The sequence below is a fragment of the Enoplosus armatus genome, chromosome 15 (assembly GCF_043641665.1).
Source record: "Enoplosus armatus isolate fEnoArm2 chromosome 15, fEnoArm2.hap1, whole genome shotgun sequence".
NCBI lineage: Eukaryota > Metazoa > Chordata > Actinopteri > Centrarchiformes > Enoplosidae > Enoplosus > Enoplosus armatus.
In genome coordinates, this window is record NC_092194.1 from 4,354,800 (window position 1) to 4,371,013 (window position 16,214).

At 42.7% G+C, this 16,214-nt stretch overlaps 1 protein-coding gene across 2 annotated transcripts in view; it reads right to left on the reverse strand.

The window, feature by feature from the left end:
* The window catches only part of rock2a (rho-associated, coiled-coil containing protein kinase 2a), a 29,343-nt gene extending 14,202 nt beyond the window's left edge, over positions 1 to 15,141 (reverse strand). For both annotated transcript variants that reach the window (XM_070919952.1, XM_070919951.1), the window contains exons 1-8: positions 15,043 to 15,141; positions 2,765 to 2,846; positions 2,540 to 2,640; positions 1,974 to 2,111; positions 1,451 to 1,711; positions 919 to 1,063; positions 574 to 712; positions 133 to 224 (exon numbers count right to left, since the gene is read on the reverse strand). In XM_070919952.1, coding sequence (XP_070776053.1) covers positions 133 to 224; positions 574 to 712; positions 919 to 1,063; positions 1,451 to 1,711; positions 1,974 to 2,111; positions 2,540 to 2,640; positions 2,765 to 2,846; positions 15,043 to 15,141 — 1,057 coding nt within the window. The remainder of the gene's footprint in view (positions 1 to 132; positions 225 to 573; positions 713 to 918; positions 1,064 to 1,450; positions 1,712 to 1,973; positions 2,112 to 2,539; positions 2,641 to 2,764; positions 2,847 to 15,042) is intronic.
* Between the last annotated feature and the right edge of the window lie 1,073 nt (positions 15,142 to 16,214).

Consider the following 16,214-nt stretch of genomic DNA (forward strand, 5'->3'; position numbering starts at 1 on the left):
ATCTTGTACACACTGAATACAGCTGCTGCTGCTGCTCCTAAAGAATTCTCGTTTAGCGTTTGAGTCATGTAAAAAGGCTGGTTTTGTTGGCTCGGGTGGAGCTGCTTGTTGTTGAACTGTGGCGATACTAACTGTCTCTGATGGTGTCGAAGGTCCACTGGTCGTTCTTGAAGAAAGGGTGTCGCTTGATTTCCTCCACGCCGTTTCTGCCCAATCGCACCTCCCTCAAAACAAAGAGAGTGAATGAGTTGCAGAGCAATGACTAAAGCAACCCTTTGTCCTCAGTAGCAACAAGCAAACATGACCTACTGGTACACATTCTTTCCTCAAAGAAATTAGACGTGAGTAAATTAAAATCCCAGCAAAACACACAGACTTTGATTTAATTTGGCGTAAAGCATCACAAGCCAAACCAGTGGTAAAGAGAAGTGTGCAGCTCAATAGCATCAACGTGTTATGTAACGTATGAGTACTGCAGAACAAGAAGCCTTTATAAAAAGTAACCCAGTGCTCCCTCCTGGCATCATCACCGTCACACTCAACAAACATCTGAAAGACTGGAACTCTTTATACCTGTCCGTCAGGAAGGCACAGATGATATTCTTGGCATCTTTGGAGATCTCCACATCATCCGGGAAGTTGAGGGAGTTTTTATGATCCATGATCTTACTGTAGGTTCCCACCAGAGAGTCGGCGTAGAACGGCGTGTCGCCTAACAGCAATTACAGCAAGTTAGCTTTAATGTACTGCACTGGAATATTGTTTCTCATGCTGAGATGACCCCAACATGCCACTCACAGTACAAGACGAGGAATAACCACCCCCCCCCCCCACTTTACAATGCAAATATATTTTCAGAAAACACCTCTTCATTTTTGTTTTGGAAAGTCACTATGACTTCATTTAATGTCCACTGACCAACAAGCATCTCGAAGATGAAGACCCCCACGGACCACCAGTCACACTCTCTCCCATAATACCCATCTCCTCCCTGGGATTTCAGCACCTCGGGAGAGATGTAGTCCGGAGTCCCCACAGCTGTATCACAGTGCACCATGCCGGTCTGGAAAACACAAATCCTTCAATCGTTACCCATGCCAAAATATAAAGACGTGTTCATACACCTTATGGCACATTATGTATGCTAAGCTTCAAAGAGCTTGATACTGATTTGTCACACTCGGGATGAGAATTCAGAATCTCTACAGCACATACACACAGTTATGTTAACTGGAATTTCTGGGACCAACCAATTGTGATTTATAATAATGTATATAAGCTGGTGATCACAGCTCTACGGCACCATGTTATCAGCATTTTTTGCTTGTAATAGAAGGAAAAAATAGTTTGTGTCATAACATACTAAGAGTTTAAAAAAAACAGACGAAGAAATAGCAGAAAAGCAATTCTGCAACACGGAAATGCTGCTGCACTGAAGTTCACAACTCACTCCATCCATCTTCATGCACGTGCCGAAGTCGGCCAGCTTGAGGTGTCCGAGTCTGTCCAGCAGCATGTTGTCCGGCTTCACGTCCCGATGGATGAAGCCCATGGAGTGAATGGCATCCAGGGCCATCACCACCTCCGCTGTGTAGAACTTGGCCCACTTCTCCGGCACGTCGTAGGTGCTGGTGAGGTTGACCAGGTCACCTCCCGGCATGTACTCCATCACCATGTAGAGGTAGTGCTCATCTTGGAAGGCACAGCACAACTGAACCACCCAAACACAAACTCATTACTACAGATAGTATTAGCACCAATCAATTTGCCATGGCTGAATGTATTTCTGTTAAGATTGCTACGTTATGTTAATCATCAATATAATGTCTGAAACAGGCTGCACAAAAACGAATCAAAGAACTCATCAAAAGGGTATCTATCAACAAGAGGGGACACAATACAGTCTCCCAGCAAAAAATCTGCTGTCTAAACTTTGAGAAAGTAACTAATTATCAGTAAATTGAATGTCATACCTGCACAACCCAGGGACTGTTGGAAAAGGCCATGATGTCCCTCTCTTCCCAGAAGAAAGCCGAGTCTGAGCGCTTGATCATCTCAAACTTGCTCAGTAGCTTCATGGCGTAGACCTTCTGAGAGGCTTTATGCCGGACCTGAAAGGGTGGGGCGATTCCCAGTCATTCAGAGTTGAAAAGGTATATATTTGAGATGTTTCAGAGTCTAACATCTATCCTGAGACACCTGGTGAATTACAGGTTGCACAAAACTGCAAACGACACGAAAAAGGTACATCAAATCACAGAGTGCCTTAAAATGACAGTTATTTCCATCCTAACAGGTGATTCAATATTTTCAATTCAATGTTGAAAAAGTAGTGAAAGCAGTAAAAGGACATTTTGTGGGCAGAATTTACAGTTCCATGTAAATATTAGAAAGATTCACACAGATTCTCATTCTATCTAGGCTTCAACTTCGGCAGTGCATCGTTTAGAAAACAGTGTCACCATTACAACACATTGATGTGCAGGCTGAGGTAGCAGCACGCTACAGAACCTTTGATAACAAGAATATATACACTCACCAGTTGGACTTCACCGAATGCCCCCCGACCAATGACTTTAACTCTGTCAAAGTCTTCAGACTTCATCTGGAGGTCTCGAGTCTGTCCTATGACTTTCTCATCTGAGTATAAAGAGAATACAGAATCCATTAATAATGTTGTGAATTTACCACAATAAGACATTTCAGCTTTGAAAAAGGCACATGGCCTGTATCTCCCTCTCTCACTCGCACAAAAACTACTCACATCTGTTTAAGAAGGTTTCAATGTTTTTGTTCTTGCGTAGTGCGGGGTAGTCCAGGTCTAAGACCAGGGCGTTTATGGAGTCCTACACAAAAAGAAAGAACAATTAATCATCAGTCATGACCGACAGAAAACATGGAACAAAGTGCAACATCCTAAACAGCTATTGGCAACACTTTTGTGCATCTCACTACTAAAACCATGAATGTTGGTGACAATCTCTATGATCTCAAAATATTATGATCGGAAGGGAAACATCAGATCACAGCACAGTCATAGTTAATATGATCAAACTGAAACTAAAATGGAATATGTATGCATTTCAAGCACCACCTGTTTTGACTGTTTTGAAAGAAGGTGTAATGAAATCATATTGATGCTGCAGTGTTATTATATATATCAACATCAACAAACACATGTACACTGGCGAGGCAGTGATGTGTTTAAGTGCCTGTTCAAAGTCACACACTGCACTTGACATAGGTGTGTCGTGTATGTCTTTCCCATCTTTGTGGTATCAGATGCAGCATAAATCTACACAGTGCTGCACTTGGAGAATACAATTACTACACATTGTGTGCAATCACACAGCATTTTAAAAAGACCCGCAGTTGCTCTTATCACTTCTTTCAAGTATGCAGTAACGTTAGTAACTGAGCTGTTAACAAGCACAAGGTATGACACATACTTCACAAGTGTGTGTTGATCATAGAAGGTTACGTCATACTGCATGTCACTGTGTTGCAATTAAAACATGACAACTAATCAAGGACAAGCCAAGAAGTGTGTTCTTCATTCATCAATGTTCATTTGCACACAGGAAGGAAGATTATATTGTGAGAGTTATGAGAAAAATCACAGCTTGAGTGTCAAAATATGTATTGTCATCACATCAGTTAGCTTAATGCTAGACATAATGTATTCATGACTTAGCATAGTGTGAACATCTGAGACCGCCGAACTACAGAGGAAATGTGTCATCCTGACTGACTTACTTAACTCTTAATGACCATGACACAGTGCAGCTGAAAATATAAAAAATAAATAAATAAAAACACACATTAGAAAGAGAGATGATGAAGTTTTCCATCAGCAGCAGCCTACTTGATTCTGTCAATGATATTCATATGTTCACAAATGATGAACACACTGTTTCTGTGACCTTTGGAAAACAGTCAGTCTAAGAGGGATGAAGTCACCTTCACACTGGTTAAGAACTGCATTAGCCACACTCATGGTAAACTCATAGTACTTTCTTCTTATGGGTTATAACCAGCTTACAGGAAATAACATGACGGCTGTTGTTATTAGTCAACACATTCGTTTCCAAAAGAATCCAATGAATAGCCAAAGAATGCTTCATATTTCGGAGGACGTTTGTAACTATGGTGACTGTGTAACTGTGTAACTATGTATGAATACGGTCTGTAAGAAAGTTTTCAGTGCAAAAGTCCTTGATGAACACAAGAGACGTGCACTTGAAGATATAAAATAACGTTATGACAATAGGAGCGTGGTGTCTGTGAACTTCCAAGTAGTGTTAGCTGTTGTTAACATTAAAACGTTTCAGCTACTGTTACTAGAGTTTATACACTGATGCTACAACAGTGTGTAGTAAAGAATATGGATGATTAACACTACGAGCACTGGCTGGGGTACTTAATTGCTCCCCTTATGTTATGTGTGTGTGTGTGATGAACAGAGGCTGGGAACTGCAGCACTGCAGCAGCATGTTAGGTCAACTGAACACAAGCTGCCTATTTGTAGCATTCAGTCATGCTATAATCGACACAGTTTGACCCAGGGCAATGTAGGGAAACCATTAAATAAGCAAAAGACAAACTGATGCTAACCTCTAATCGTTACAGTGTGTTACAATAAGGAAGTCATCTATCAACTTTTGTCAGCTACACATTCCTGAACGGTCAATGAGGAGCTGTTTGAAACACTGGACCAGGCCAGCAGAGAACACAGGAACCCCACTCCGACCCAGCGGATTCTTTCAAACTTGTCTTCCTCTCTCTTCGTCTTTTTCCTCTCTCTCATCGTTCCCCCATCGATACAGTGCTAGACAGGATGACACAATCTGCTTCGTGTTTCCCTCACTTCCTTTGTACTCATTTCTCCTTCTCGTCTCTTTTGCCCTTTTCTGCTGCTCTCCCTCTGTCTTATCTGACCGTCCTCCTGCTCCCTCCATCGCTCTCCGCTCGGCTGCAGTCCGTCTGTAGCGAGCTGCAGCACACTCCGTTTCATCATATCAACATCGCTTCCCCATTAAAGGACTGACCTCACACAAAACTACTATTTAAGGGAAAAAAATACACAGGCCGGGGGGTGGAGAGAGAGGGGTTGCTGGGTGCGTGTGCACGTACATGAGCGCGCACGCACGCACACACACACACAGGATCTCCCTGTGAGCACGGCAATACAGGAAATGATCCACCCCACCCCAGGGCTGGCAGATAATTTCACTGTGTCATGAAGCCAGTCCCTGCGTGCAAGTCATTTCCTCTGAGGCAGCATTCTCTGCTACTGCCGCTGCTCTGTATTCGTCTGCAGCCCCCCCCCCCACCCCCCAAAAAAAAGAAAAAGCTGCAGGTATGACCACGTATACAATGAATCCACAACATTGTATCTTGTATGTGTTTAGATTGTACTTACCAAATATACATTCAAAGCAACAGCTACACACAAGTACATAGCCACAGTTGAAATCAATGGCCAATCATGTCTTGACACTTCATCACTGATCCATGCATACACACACACTGCAGGTCTTCGTGTTTCTGCAGGTGGCTACGCTACCGTAACACTGTGGTTGTGTCAAGCTACAGGAGAAACAAACTACTGCACTAACCACGGGTGATGTACTGATTCCATTTTAAAGATTTATTACTAATTCACTTTGTCCAAGTGTGAGACTTTTTTGTGATTTCTTATTTCTTTTCAAAACGCATTTTTAGTCAGTAATGAGGAAAGAGGAGTCTGTTGCACGTTACCATATATTACATCTTGACTGGCTGTTCTAAAGTATCTGTGACTTTGTATAATTACAGACTGGTGATGCTCTCATTGCAATATTGCTATAAAAGGAGCTGACATCATTTCCGTTAAGTCAGTGTGTGATGCCAGCAGTACATGTGTTATACTGTAGGTGTGAGGTGCAGGAGGGTCAAGCAGAAATGATATGGCTCAGATATCATTTTCATAATGCTACAGGCCTCAAATCAATCATGCATTTAGCTTCCAATGTTGCAAACATTGCATTTTCATGTAGGTTTTATGAGAAACTAGTGGATTTCTCAGAAGCAAATAAGGAAACCATGAAACCACAACATGTTTTAAGCTTCTCCAACCAACAGGGGCTTCTGCCTACTTTCAGTAATAACACATGCCTATCTGTCCCTCAGTTCTGTGATCACAGGCAAAAACTTTGAACGTTTGCAGAGGCTGAACAGCTGGGACAGGTCACATGTGGAGCTGATGTACCTGAGGTGCGTCTGCTTTTCTGTCCAAGGCAATAGATGGAAACGAAGTGCATTCAAAGCAAAGAGAGAACAAGTGTTGCTAAATAGTTCAGAGGTCTTCAGTGTTTTGTGAGGAAAAACACCACTGTGAATCAGGAATCAAATCAGGTACATGTTGTTACACTGGGGGGGGGTTCAGTTTCACAGATTTCCAACTTTGGACAAAAGATGACAGAAGTAGTTCGTCGACAGTTGCCACGAGAAATACAAAGTAAACACTCTGTTGCAACGCTTGGCCTAGCTACAGGCATGTAGCAAACACTCCCTATCTACAAACTGGACCTCTTGGTGACATATTATTCCTTTCTCCGTCATTTCTACATCTCCCCGTTAAACAAGATGAATCAAGTGTGGAGGAAGGCTAAATAAATAAATACATGTTGCCCTGGTGACGGCGAGAGGCGCCAGGGGCTCTGCAGCGAAGACGTGAAATTATGTCGGCGGATCTTTATGGACACAATTGTTTTTTTGGCTGGCTGACTTAGATGGAGAGTCACACAAAGGGAAGGCAGCCACAGTAGCATCTAGAGAGGTGTGAGCCAGGCCTGTTTGTGGCTTGTGAAATTGGGTGGCATGCACCTTTAAAATGCTTTTTTAAAAACCACATTAGTGGCTATTTCAAGACATCATGAGTCAGAGACCCTGTAGGTCAAACATAAAAGCTGTTTACGGCATTGGAGTTACACAAGAGAAATGGGTGCATGCAGCTCTTCCAATCTGCTTCCATTAGCATTGCTGTAAAAAAAAATGCCAACAAGACTCTGGAGAACATTTCTCAGCTACTCAGTTGAAGCGGCTATTTATAAATATTGAATAACTGACAAGTGTCTGGGGAAGTGTAAATCTGGATCGCCGGATTTTAAACTTTAATGCATCTGACATACTGGACTAGACAACTCCCCCTCCTTCCTTCCTTATCCACAGTAATGCTTCACTTGCATCAAAGGAGAAAGGTTTTTTTTTTTTGTAACAATGGATCTAAATAATTACAAACCACGATGTCAGGTTCTATACCCGGGCTTGATAAACAGCACACTTCCCTGTACAATTTACAGTGACAGGCTTTCAGTAATGTCTTCCTGAGCTGATAGGACTATCTGTCCAGTTAGGCGTTGTTATGGATCTATTAGATAGAACTTCAGCATTTTATCTCTGCTATACTGTAATCCAGCCAATGGGTTATGGTTGGTTGCTTAGCAACTCCTGCAAAATACAAAAAGTTGAAACCAGTTGAAGCTACAGAGAAGCAGCAGGCAGGAGTTTTATAAGTGCTCTGTTTCAGCACATTCTATTCTTTTCCATTTTATTTACCCAACCTGCTGTTGACATTACGGAGCTGACGCTCTCCCTTTGCCTGCTTCCACTCTTTATCAGCCTATAAAAAGGCCACGTGGATCCACCAGTCAGGAATGTGATGATGTTAACTTGAAAGGAGCTAAACACAAGAGAGGAATAACCCAACTATTCAAAGCCTCTCGCATTACAAACTCTCCCGGCTCCATTTGCAGTTATTCTCCCCCCCCCCCCAAAAAAACAGAAAAAAAAAACCTCTTCCTCTCCTCATACCTATCTCATCACTCGGCATGTGGAACAGAAAACAAGCAGCACTGCTTTGGGCTTTAAAAGGATTGAGCAGAAAGTTAATGTTTTGATTGAATTCCAGCCGTTTTAAAAATAGTCGTGAGGATAAACGGTGGGCCGGGGCAGAGCGAGGGGACCGTGCCAGGCAGGGCCCGTAAACTCTCCAAGAAAGACACAACGGCAGGAATCCTGCAGGGGCTCACAAATAGCTCAGCTAATGTCTCCGCGGGGAATAACAAGAGTATGTCTTACTCTAGCATTTGACAGATTTCTGTCCCATGCTCCTGTGCCCTGTGCATTTTTGGCACCCATGCGTTATTATAAAGTATACTGAGGAAACAAAAACCTTAAACTCAGCTTTCTAAATGTTCATAATGTTCCACAAGAAAACATGACAGGTTAAGTGGTCAGCATCGGGTTATGTTTCTAGCTGCTAACAAACCATATTGTTGCCTAACATTTATGTCCGTGTTCCACGAACATGTGTACAACCTAAGAATAGTGTGATATATCAGATGTAAAAGGACAAGATGTCTGGTAATTTCAGTTTCAGTCAAGATGACTAAAGGGATATTTCTGTTAACAAAGGGGGGCCTCTAAAAGAAATCCCTCATCTAAGAAGATTTTCTTTACTCTTGAACTGCTCAAAAGTCCTGTCAATACTAAGGCCATAACCTGTGGCCAAGGGTCAAAGGAGATACCGCCTTATTTCGAGGGCATCTAAGCCAAAAAGGTTGGGGCCCAGTGGAATAATCTACTGATCTAAGGTCCATAGCATGTCAGCAACTCACAAAAACTGCCCATCATAAGTTCCTGGAGCCCATGGTGATGTCTTAAAATGTTTTCTCCTACCAAACAGTCCAAAACCCAAAGTTATTGGTAGTCTGTTGACTATCATAGGACAGTGAGAGAACCATTTGAGAAGCTGGAACCAATGAATTAGTGTTTTAATACATTCTTGATTCCTTCCTATTTTTTTGAATTATTCTGTTCTGTTTTGTTCTGTTTTTGACAGTAAAGAACATCCGTTTAGATATAGTGGGCCAACTTGAATAATAAGCCAGTAACTCTAGAATGATGTCATTAGGCTGGGTTTCAATTGAGGGTTTCAGTTTCAGCCCTTTTGCATGAACACGGTCAAATTTGTATATAAATATTTTCAGCATTGGCACAAACTATTTGAATTACAACTGCCAGCTTCAACGCTAACACACTGCTGGACTAAACTCTGCCACACACAAACAAACACTCTTGTCCGGGTTTGTTAAAGGAAATGAAGGCTGTATGAACTCACTAACAATCCATAGCTGTCTGGCAATGTGTGGTATTGTTCTACTGTTGCTGCTGGCTGCACACAATGCAGCTTGTGTGTTGCTAAGATCAAGTGAATAACGTGTTTGCTTGTGAAAATGCAACGCAAATGCGTGTCCATGAGCACCAAAGCCTGTGCATATGCACATGTGTGCGTGAGAGAAAGAGCGTGTATGTGTGTAGGAGGCTGTGTTTCACCAGCAGGTTGTGATGGAATGATAACGCTGAGGCCAGATGGATGGGTTATGCTTTATGTGTGGGAGACTGCTGTTCTCTTCTCTTCTCTGCTCACTTACACCCTCATTTAAAACTAAAAATACACGGAGACTCAGGTATCAAAGTCTTTGACACTCACACAACAGGGCGAGGAATTTTGCACAAGCCAACGACAGAATTTAACAACAGCATTTGTGCATTCAGCCACTGTCAAACACACGTGAGCCTTGCATAACTCGGTTCACGTTCCTATCACTTTGATTGGCTGGGAAGGTTCTTCAAAAGTCAAATCTTCTGATCGAGCTGTGACATAAACAAGAGATTAGAGACTGAGTGCTGTTCTATTATCCAAGACACTAGTTTGAATCCACAAGTTAAAATAATTTAAACAGCACAGCATTGTTCTTGAATGCACTGTTGTGTGCACGGCCACATTATGTCAGCCACAGTCTTTATGTCTAGACGAGAAGATCCACCAGATTAAGACAAATCTCAGGGTGTATACGTTTCCTTTCACATGAGAACCATACACCACATCAAGCCATCCCATTCCAGCTTTGCTTCTAGTCCAAATGTCATATTATGAGAATGGATGACATTCACAGCAGTTTATTTAAAGGTTTATCATACGACCAGACGGCCAACTCAGCTGTAGCATTGTCGAGGTAGTAATAACAAGTTGAGTTTAAGCAATATGTTAGTTTTTCTGGACATACAGCATACCCATTAATTTCTGGAGATTAACTTCTTCCTCATTTTTTGCATTCCTTCTCACATGTCCTTGTGGTGGATCTTGGATCAGCTCATATTTATCTGTGTGTGGGTGTGCGTGTGAGCTGGACTTTGGTTTTTGCTCAGTTTGTAATGAATGTTTTACAGCAGGCTGGGGGAACCCTTTTACCTTTTAAAGCAAAATAACAAGACTCAAGATTTATCAGTCACTGTCATTTTTTGTTCCCAAGACACTTCTAGTCACTTTTAGGTAAACAGTAAACAGCTGTCTGGTGTATCACAGCAGCTGCGAGATTCTCCACCAAAGACACATGGGAATGCAGTGATGTTGAGGAACAAAATTAGAGTCCCAAATCACATCTATACACATCTATCATCACATCTATACAAATAAAAACACCAAAATGTAACATGCTACACATTGGGCAAAGCAAGATCAGTTACCAACTTTGTATGATATCACTAATAAAAAGACAAACAATGTGCCAGAGCACCTCATAAAAAACCACAACGTGTCACTTTTTAACTCGCTAATTAACACGTTACATCTCGTTTGTTTAATCCATATAAAACCCAAAGTGTAAAGAGACATGTTGTGGTTTTACAGGGGATTATGCAACAGAGCCAGGAGCAGTAACTCCCTGTTAGGCATATGGCCAAAGAATATTCATACATAACACCACATAAAACACATCTTTTGTGCAGACAAACAAGATATATAACGTGTTAATTAGTGAGCTTTAGAAGTGCCGGTAGGTGGATTTTGTTGCCATCAGAGAGAGCAAGGCTCGCCATTTCTAGCCATTTACCATACAGACAGGAGACTCAAGCTTCTCATCTAACTCTCAGCAAGAAAGTGAATAAGTATATTTCCCAAAATGTCGAACTATTCCTCTAAGAACATTGAACTTTCAAATGACTTTGTACAGAAACAACAAAGCAATTGAAAAAGTAAAAGCTGTAGTTCAAACTAAAGCTCTGACACAAAAATTATCATAGATATTTAGAAAAAACCTCTGGTGGGCCATCTATGGCTTTAAAGGTCCTTGGTTGTGACCGCTAAAGAAGACCAGACGATACATAGCTGAAATGAAGTGTGACTTTTTAAGACCACTGAGGGGTTGCACACCCGGAAGACGGCGGGTCTTCTTCATTGGAGTGGAGCAAAAACCAAAAAAAGACTGTGGAGAGCCCGAGCGTCTCACCAGAGGAGGTGTGGAGCAGAGAGACTGGCTTGTTTAGCAGGGAAAAAAATTGGCCGGGGCCACCGTCCCCAGTGCCTTATAAGGCAGTGTTTCTATCCAGCTAGCACGTTGAAGCCGGGACTGCTGCTGCTGCTTGGCTGAGAGAAACTCAACTGCACTCCGGAGACGAAGCGGACGCTCAGTTTGACTATCAGGATAAAGACAGAGAGGAAGACACACAGGGGGTTATCCCCACCTTCATAAAGAGCTACACATTAAAGGAAGAAGTTCCAGTACAGGCAGGGGGGGGGCAAAGTGAAATGGAAAAGAACAGAGAAGATTGAGGAAAAAGGGAGACAGGAGATGCTGGGTGAGGAGATGATAAACATTAGGTGGGAGGACAGGGGACGAAAGAGGGAGAAAGGAACAAACAGAGAATATGTAAACAGAGATGGATGAGAGAAACAGAGGAAAAGAGAGTGGAGGGAATGCAATGAATAACCAACACTGTGCAAAACAAAACAAGTGCATTTAGTTATTAAACGGCTTTGTCACCCAATGCTGAGAAAGGAGAGGATCATACTGAATGAACAGAAAAGAGACAGCCAGGCGCTGGCCCCAAGAGATGATCTGGACGACCTCAGGCCGACTCTTAGGTGTGAACGATGCCAGACATGGATAGCATGAAGTGCTGTGCATAAAGTTATCTGGCAGCAACCAGGTCTGCAGCTGAATCAAAAGGCTTTGGACTGGAGCTACAGTTAAAATACCTGCAGTGTGTTTAACAAGCCCGAGAGGAGGGGCTGAGCTGCAGGCTGAGAGAGAAGCGGAGCCAGAGAAAAAGAGATAAGGCTGAAAAGTGAAAGGGGAAAGTGCAGTCATTCGCGGAGACTTTGAGCCCCATACATAGCTGCCAACTATTTACTCAATGAGGTCATTTCCTTTAGGACGGCAGAAAGGCAACTTATGTGACTTGCAATCAAGTGTCCATATTTTTTCTTTATCTCAAAAAAATGCCCTTTCTTTTGCTTGCCCTCAACAATCACTCCCTGTTACTCAGAGCTGCCAAGTCAGTCCAGTACTTCAGTCAGCAGTGCTGTGCTGCCAAATAATGATCACTACAGTTTGCACAAGGGGAAGGTTACATTCGATCAAATGCTGATAGAGGCAATATAGTGATTTATTCTTGATATGACCACAGTGTATGGTGCCATTAAAGCACCATTTATGTGATCTTTGCTGGGTGTTGTGTTCATTTTGGTGGCAGGCGTGAATTAAAGATTCATTACTGATGACATAATTGTTTACAGAGGCATCTCTGCCCCCTAATCATAATGCGAGAGTACAATACTTTATATCCCCGTTCATAACAAGGGTCAGACGTCTTTAAATGGGAGGTCACTGAGTTTACTTGACAGATGCTGCAGATTCCTCCCTGTCAGCTTTCCGTATCCTCAGGGTAGTTAGCCCACTGCTTCTTGGAAAGTCTTAAAGACATCGAACTTCAAGTCGACTGAAAAGTACAAACCTGAAATTAAAAAATGACTTTCTTTTACTAAGCTATTATTTAGGAGACTACATAAAAGTAGACAAAGCAGTTTCTTCTGATGTTTTCTTTTTTTTTCTGTTGCTATGCCACAATAGCAGGGGACTTGTGATTCATTGTTTACCGAATATAAGCCTGTGAGTAATTATTAAGGCACTTAAAGTATGCATGTTTTTATTCCACCTGCAAAAAAAGGACATTTCTGAGGCCTTAGTGGTTTTGTTTGTGAGTGTGTGTTTGAATCCCACGTGAGCAGCAAAACTTCTTGATCCCAGCGACAGCACCAAGGCTGCTAAAAATGGAAAACTGCAGCCTGTTCTCTCCTACGCATGCTTCCCACTCAACTTTTGTCTCCAACACTCGACGCCTCTATCTCTTCGGCCCGCGTGCAGGAAGTAAACACCACCGGTGTGCAAGCAAGTATTCTGCTTTCAGGGAAGAGGGAATAGACCAGGAGTGCCTCAAGTAGTGTGGTAGGGGGTGGGGGGTCAGGAGAGGGTATATGCAGGGGGCCCCAAGTTAGATGGGGCCCATTAAAAGGGGTGAGGTGATGCTTTTTAAGATAGACCCGACAGCATGTTTGCCCTCTGTCAGATCCAGTTAGGGGACCCAGAAATTCAAACACCACTACTACAACAGACGTAGTAACTTTATGGCTCAAGTAGTTACTGTGACACAGGGCTGGCTCTGAGTTACAGTTTGAGGCGAGGGTTTGAAAATAGTGTCCTTGAGTCCAGACATAAGGCACAAGACATAACATTAGTGACTCCAGCATTCTCTGGTCAGAGCATCCAAAGTGCTTTCCCTCATGTTCCCGTGGATAAATGTCCATAACCCACACCAGAATTTCTGTTGGGCAAACAGGGTTAATCTCAAGTGTCTTCTTTCCTATTCCAACCTAATGTCATAATGGAATACCCCTTGCACTTCTTCACCAGACCCAGTTCAGAGCATTACAATTTAAGTCTTGTCTCCACTGCAAAGTATTGATCCTTTGCTGAACAATATAACGCTTTCCAAAAGAAAAGCCTCTGCTGAAAAGGGGGAAAATATTTCCCTTTGCCTCAGACATGACACACGTTGGCATCAGACCACAGCAAATTCCTTGTAATGTATGTTACTTGGCAATAAACAGTTTCTGATTCTGATTCTCTGACAGTCAAAATCTTTTTTTTCATTTTCAATCATGACACATGAAGGGCTGTATAAATAGAGGCGATTTAATCTTACAAGTGTAAACAAAGGGACATGAGACTTTGCTGCTTAACAACTGAAAAGTCTCAGAGGAAACAGTGTTGGAAATGCACCAGCTGGCTTCCCAGAAATATATGCGGGAAAACAAGATAGAGACATATAAAAGTGGAGTCTCGATAATTCACATGCTGTATGCAAATGGTAATCAGTCATACTTAGAATATGAGGGCAATAATATACTGAGCATTGGGTTTTGTTTCACATTGATTGATTCTGCAGTTGTCCATCTTATCAATTGGTTTCCAGAAGACCCTCTGACCAGTAACTGGTATAAAAACACATACATTTTAAGATGCATGCATCTTGTCTCAGTCAAAAGTAAAACAACAAGGTTTGGTACTGGGTGGACAACATCCTCCCAATCACCTATTATTGCAGGAAGACCAGAATTGGTGTGTAGATCTAGTGGGTAGTAAGACTATCCTGGTCTGGCGGGCCCATCTGTTACTCAGGAGGGAGTTTTAGCTAGAAATATTAGTCTCCATAAACACACCAAGTGGGACATTCTCCACTAGTTAATCCTAATCTGTAGACACGCTTGACAGAGCCCCAAAGTGCACAGTCTGCACTCAGTCTTAACTATTAATCAGGCCTATGTACAGTATATCCACCATGAGGCTCTTATCCTGGCTGCTTTTATTAAAAATGTGGTATTATGGCAAGGTATCTTATTTCAGGACAGAATGGAAACTGTGCAGTCTCATAACTGGTGGATAAAGAATAGTGCTATGCAGCATCACAGGATGCCTACTGTTAAAGACAAGGCTAACCGTAGCAGGTCACAATTTAGGATTGAAGAGAAGAGAAAGAAAGATACATGAATGTCAACAGCAGGACGTTACCTAAGCGTGTGCATGCGTGTCTAGCGTTTCAGTGGACAGACAAACTGGCATCATTAATAATCTAGGAGGTGTATCCCACTTGACTCACCAGCAAACTTTCCAGGTTTATGGCAGATCTGGGATCTCGGATCATGTCCTCCAGCTTCTTCAGCCGGGATTCCATCCTCCTCTCGGCGCCGAGCGACATGGCTGCAGCGTCGGTCGTTCAAAGTCGGGGCAAAATATGAGGAGGTTTTCCCAAACTGTTTATGAGTTTACATGTGAACCCTCTTTGTTCCTGGCTAATGGCCGTGGGCCTAGCGGAGCAGCCTTGGGCTCTCAGCCCACCCAAATCGCCTCCAACAGGAATAGTGTGCACAATGAAGAGAAAATATCCCCAAAGCAAAGAGGCTCCCCAGCTCCCACCCCCCCACCCCAAAAAAACTTGCCAAGTGAGCGGGCCCTTCAGTTAGCTAGCTTAGAGCTAATAAAAGATGACGTTACACTTGAGTTATCACCTCCCGTTAGGTGAAAGATGCATTTTTCCAACTCGGCGATAAAGTTTGAATGTGGAGATACCAGCAACAGGCAGCAGGGCGTTTTCTTTGCCCCCCTCTCCTCCCCTTCCCTTTGGTTTTTGGCCGCTTGGAAACGCTTTGGAGCCGCTTTTTTAGAGAAAATTCCGCTTCGTTTCACGCCATTCAGCTACGCTCGAAGCCCGTTAGTGCCGCAGTTTATCCTCGGTGCTGCCACAAGTCATCTGAAGGGGCGATAATGTCTGTCCTCCCGCGCTGAATTTTTAATAAGCAGACACTCTCTTCCTGGGTTTCTTCTCGCATTTTCGCATTTGTCACTCGTCGTCTTGTCCTTGTTTATTGGCTTTATTCACGCACAAAAAAAAGTAAGTAGTTTTACTCGTGGAGAAAAGTCCTCCAGCGGCCGAATTCTTCGCCGTACACTCACATCTACACACAGCAACACACACTGCCAGAGTCTGGAGTCTCTCTCCTCCCCCTGACATCAACACACCGATGACTCAGTTACCCATAAGCCACCTGTCCTGTCCCCCTGCACCTCTACCTCCCTGTCTGCATCTGTCTTTTACTTGTTTATAAACAACTATTTTACAACGAATAATTAGCTGGTTAGTAGAATAGTACATTATTATACTAATTTAAATATGACTGATGACAGTGAAACAGACAATAATCTGATTGGCTGTTCCGCAGCATTCCTACAACTAAGATTTCAAAATAAAGTTAATTTGTGCAGTATACCAAG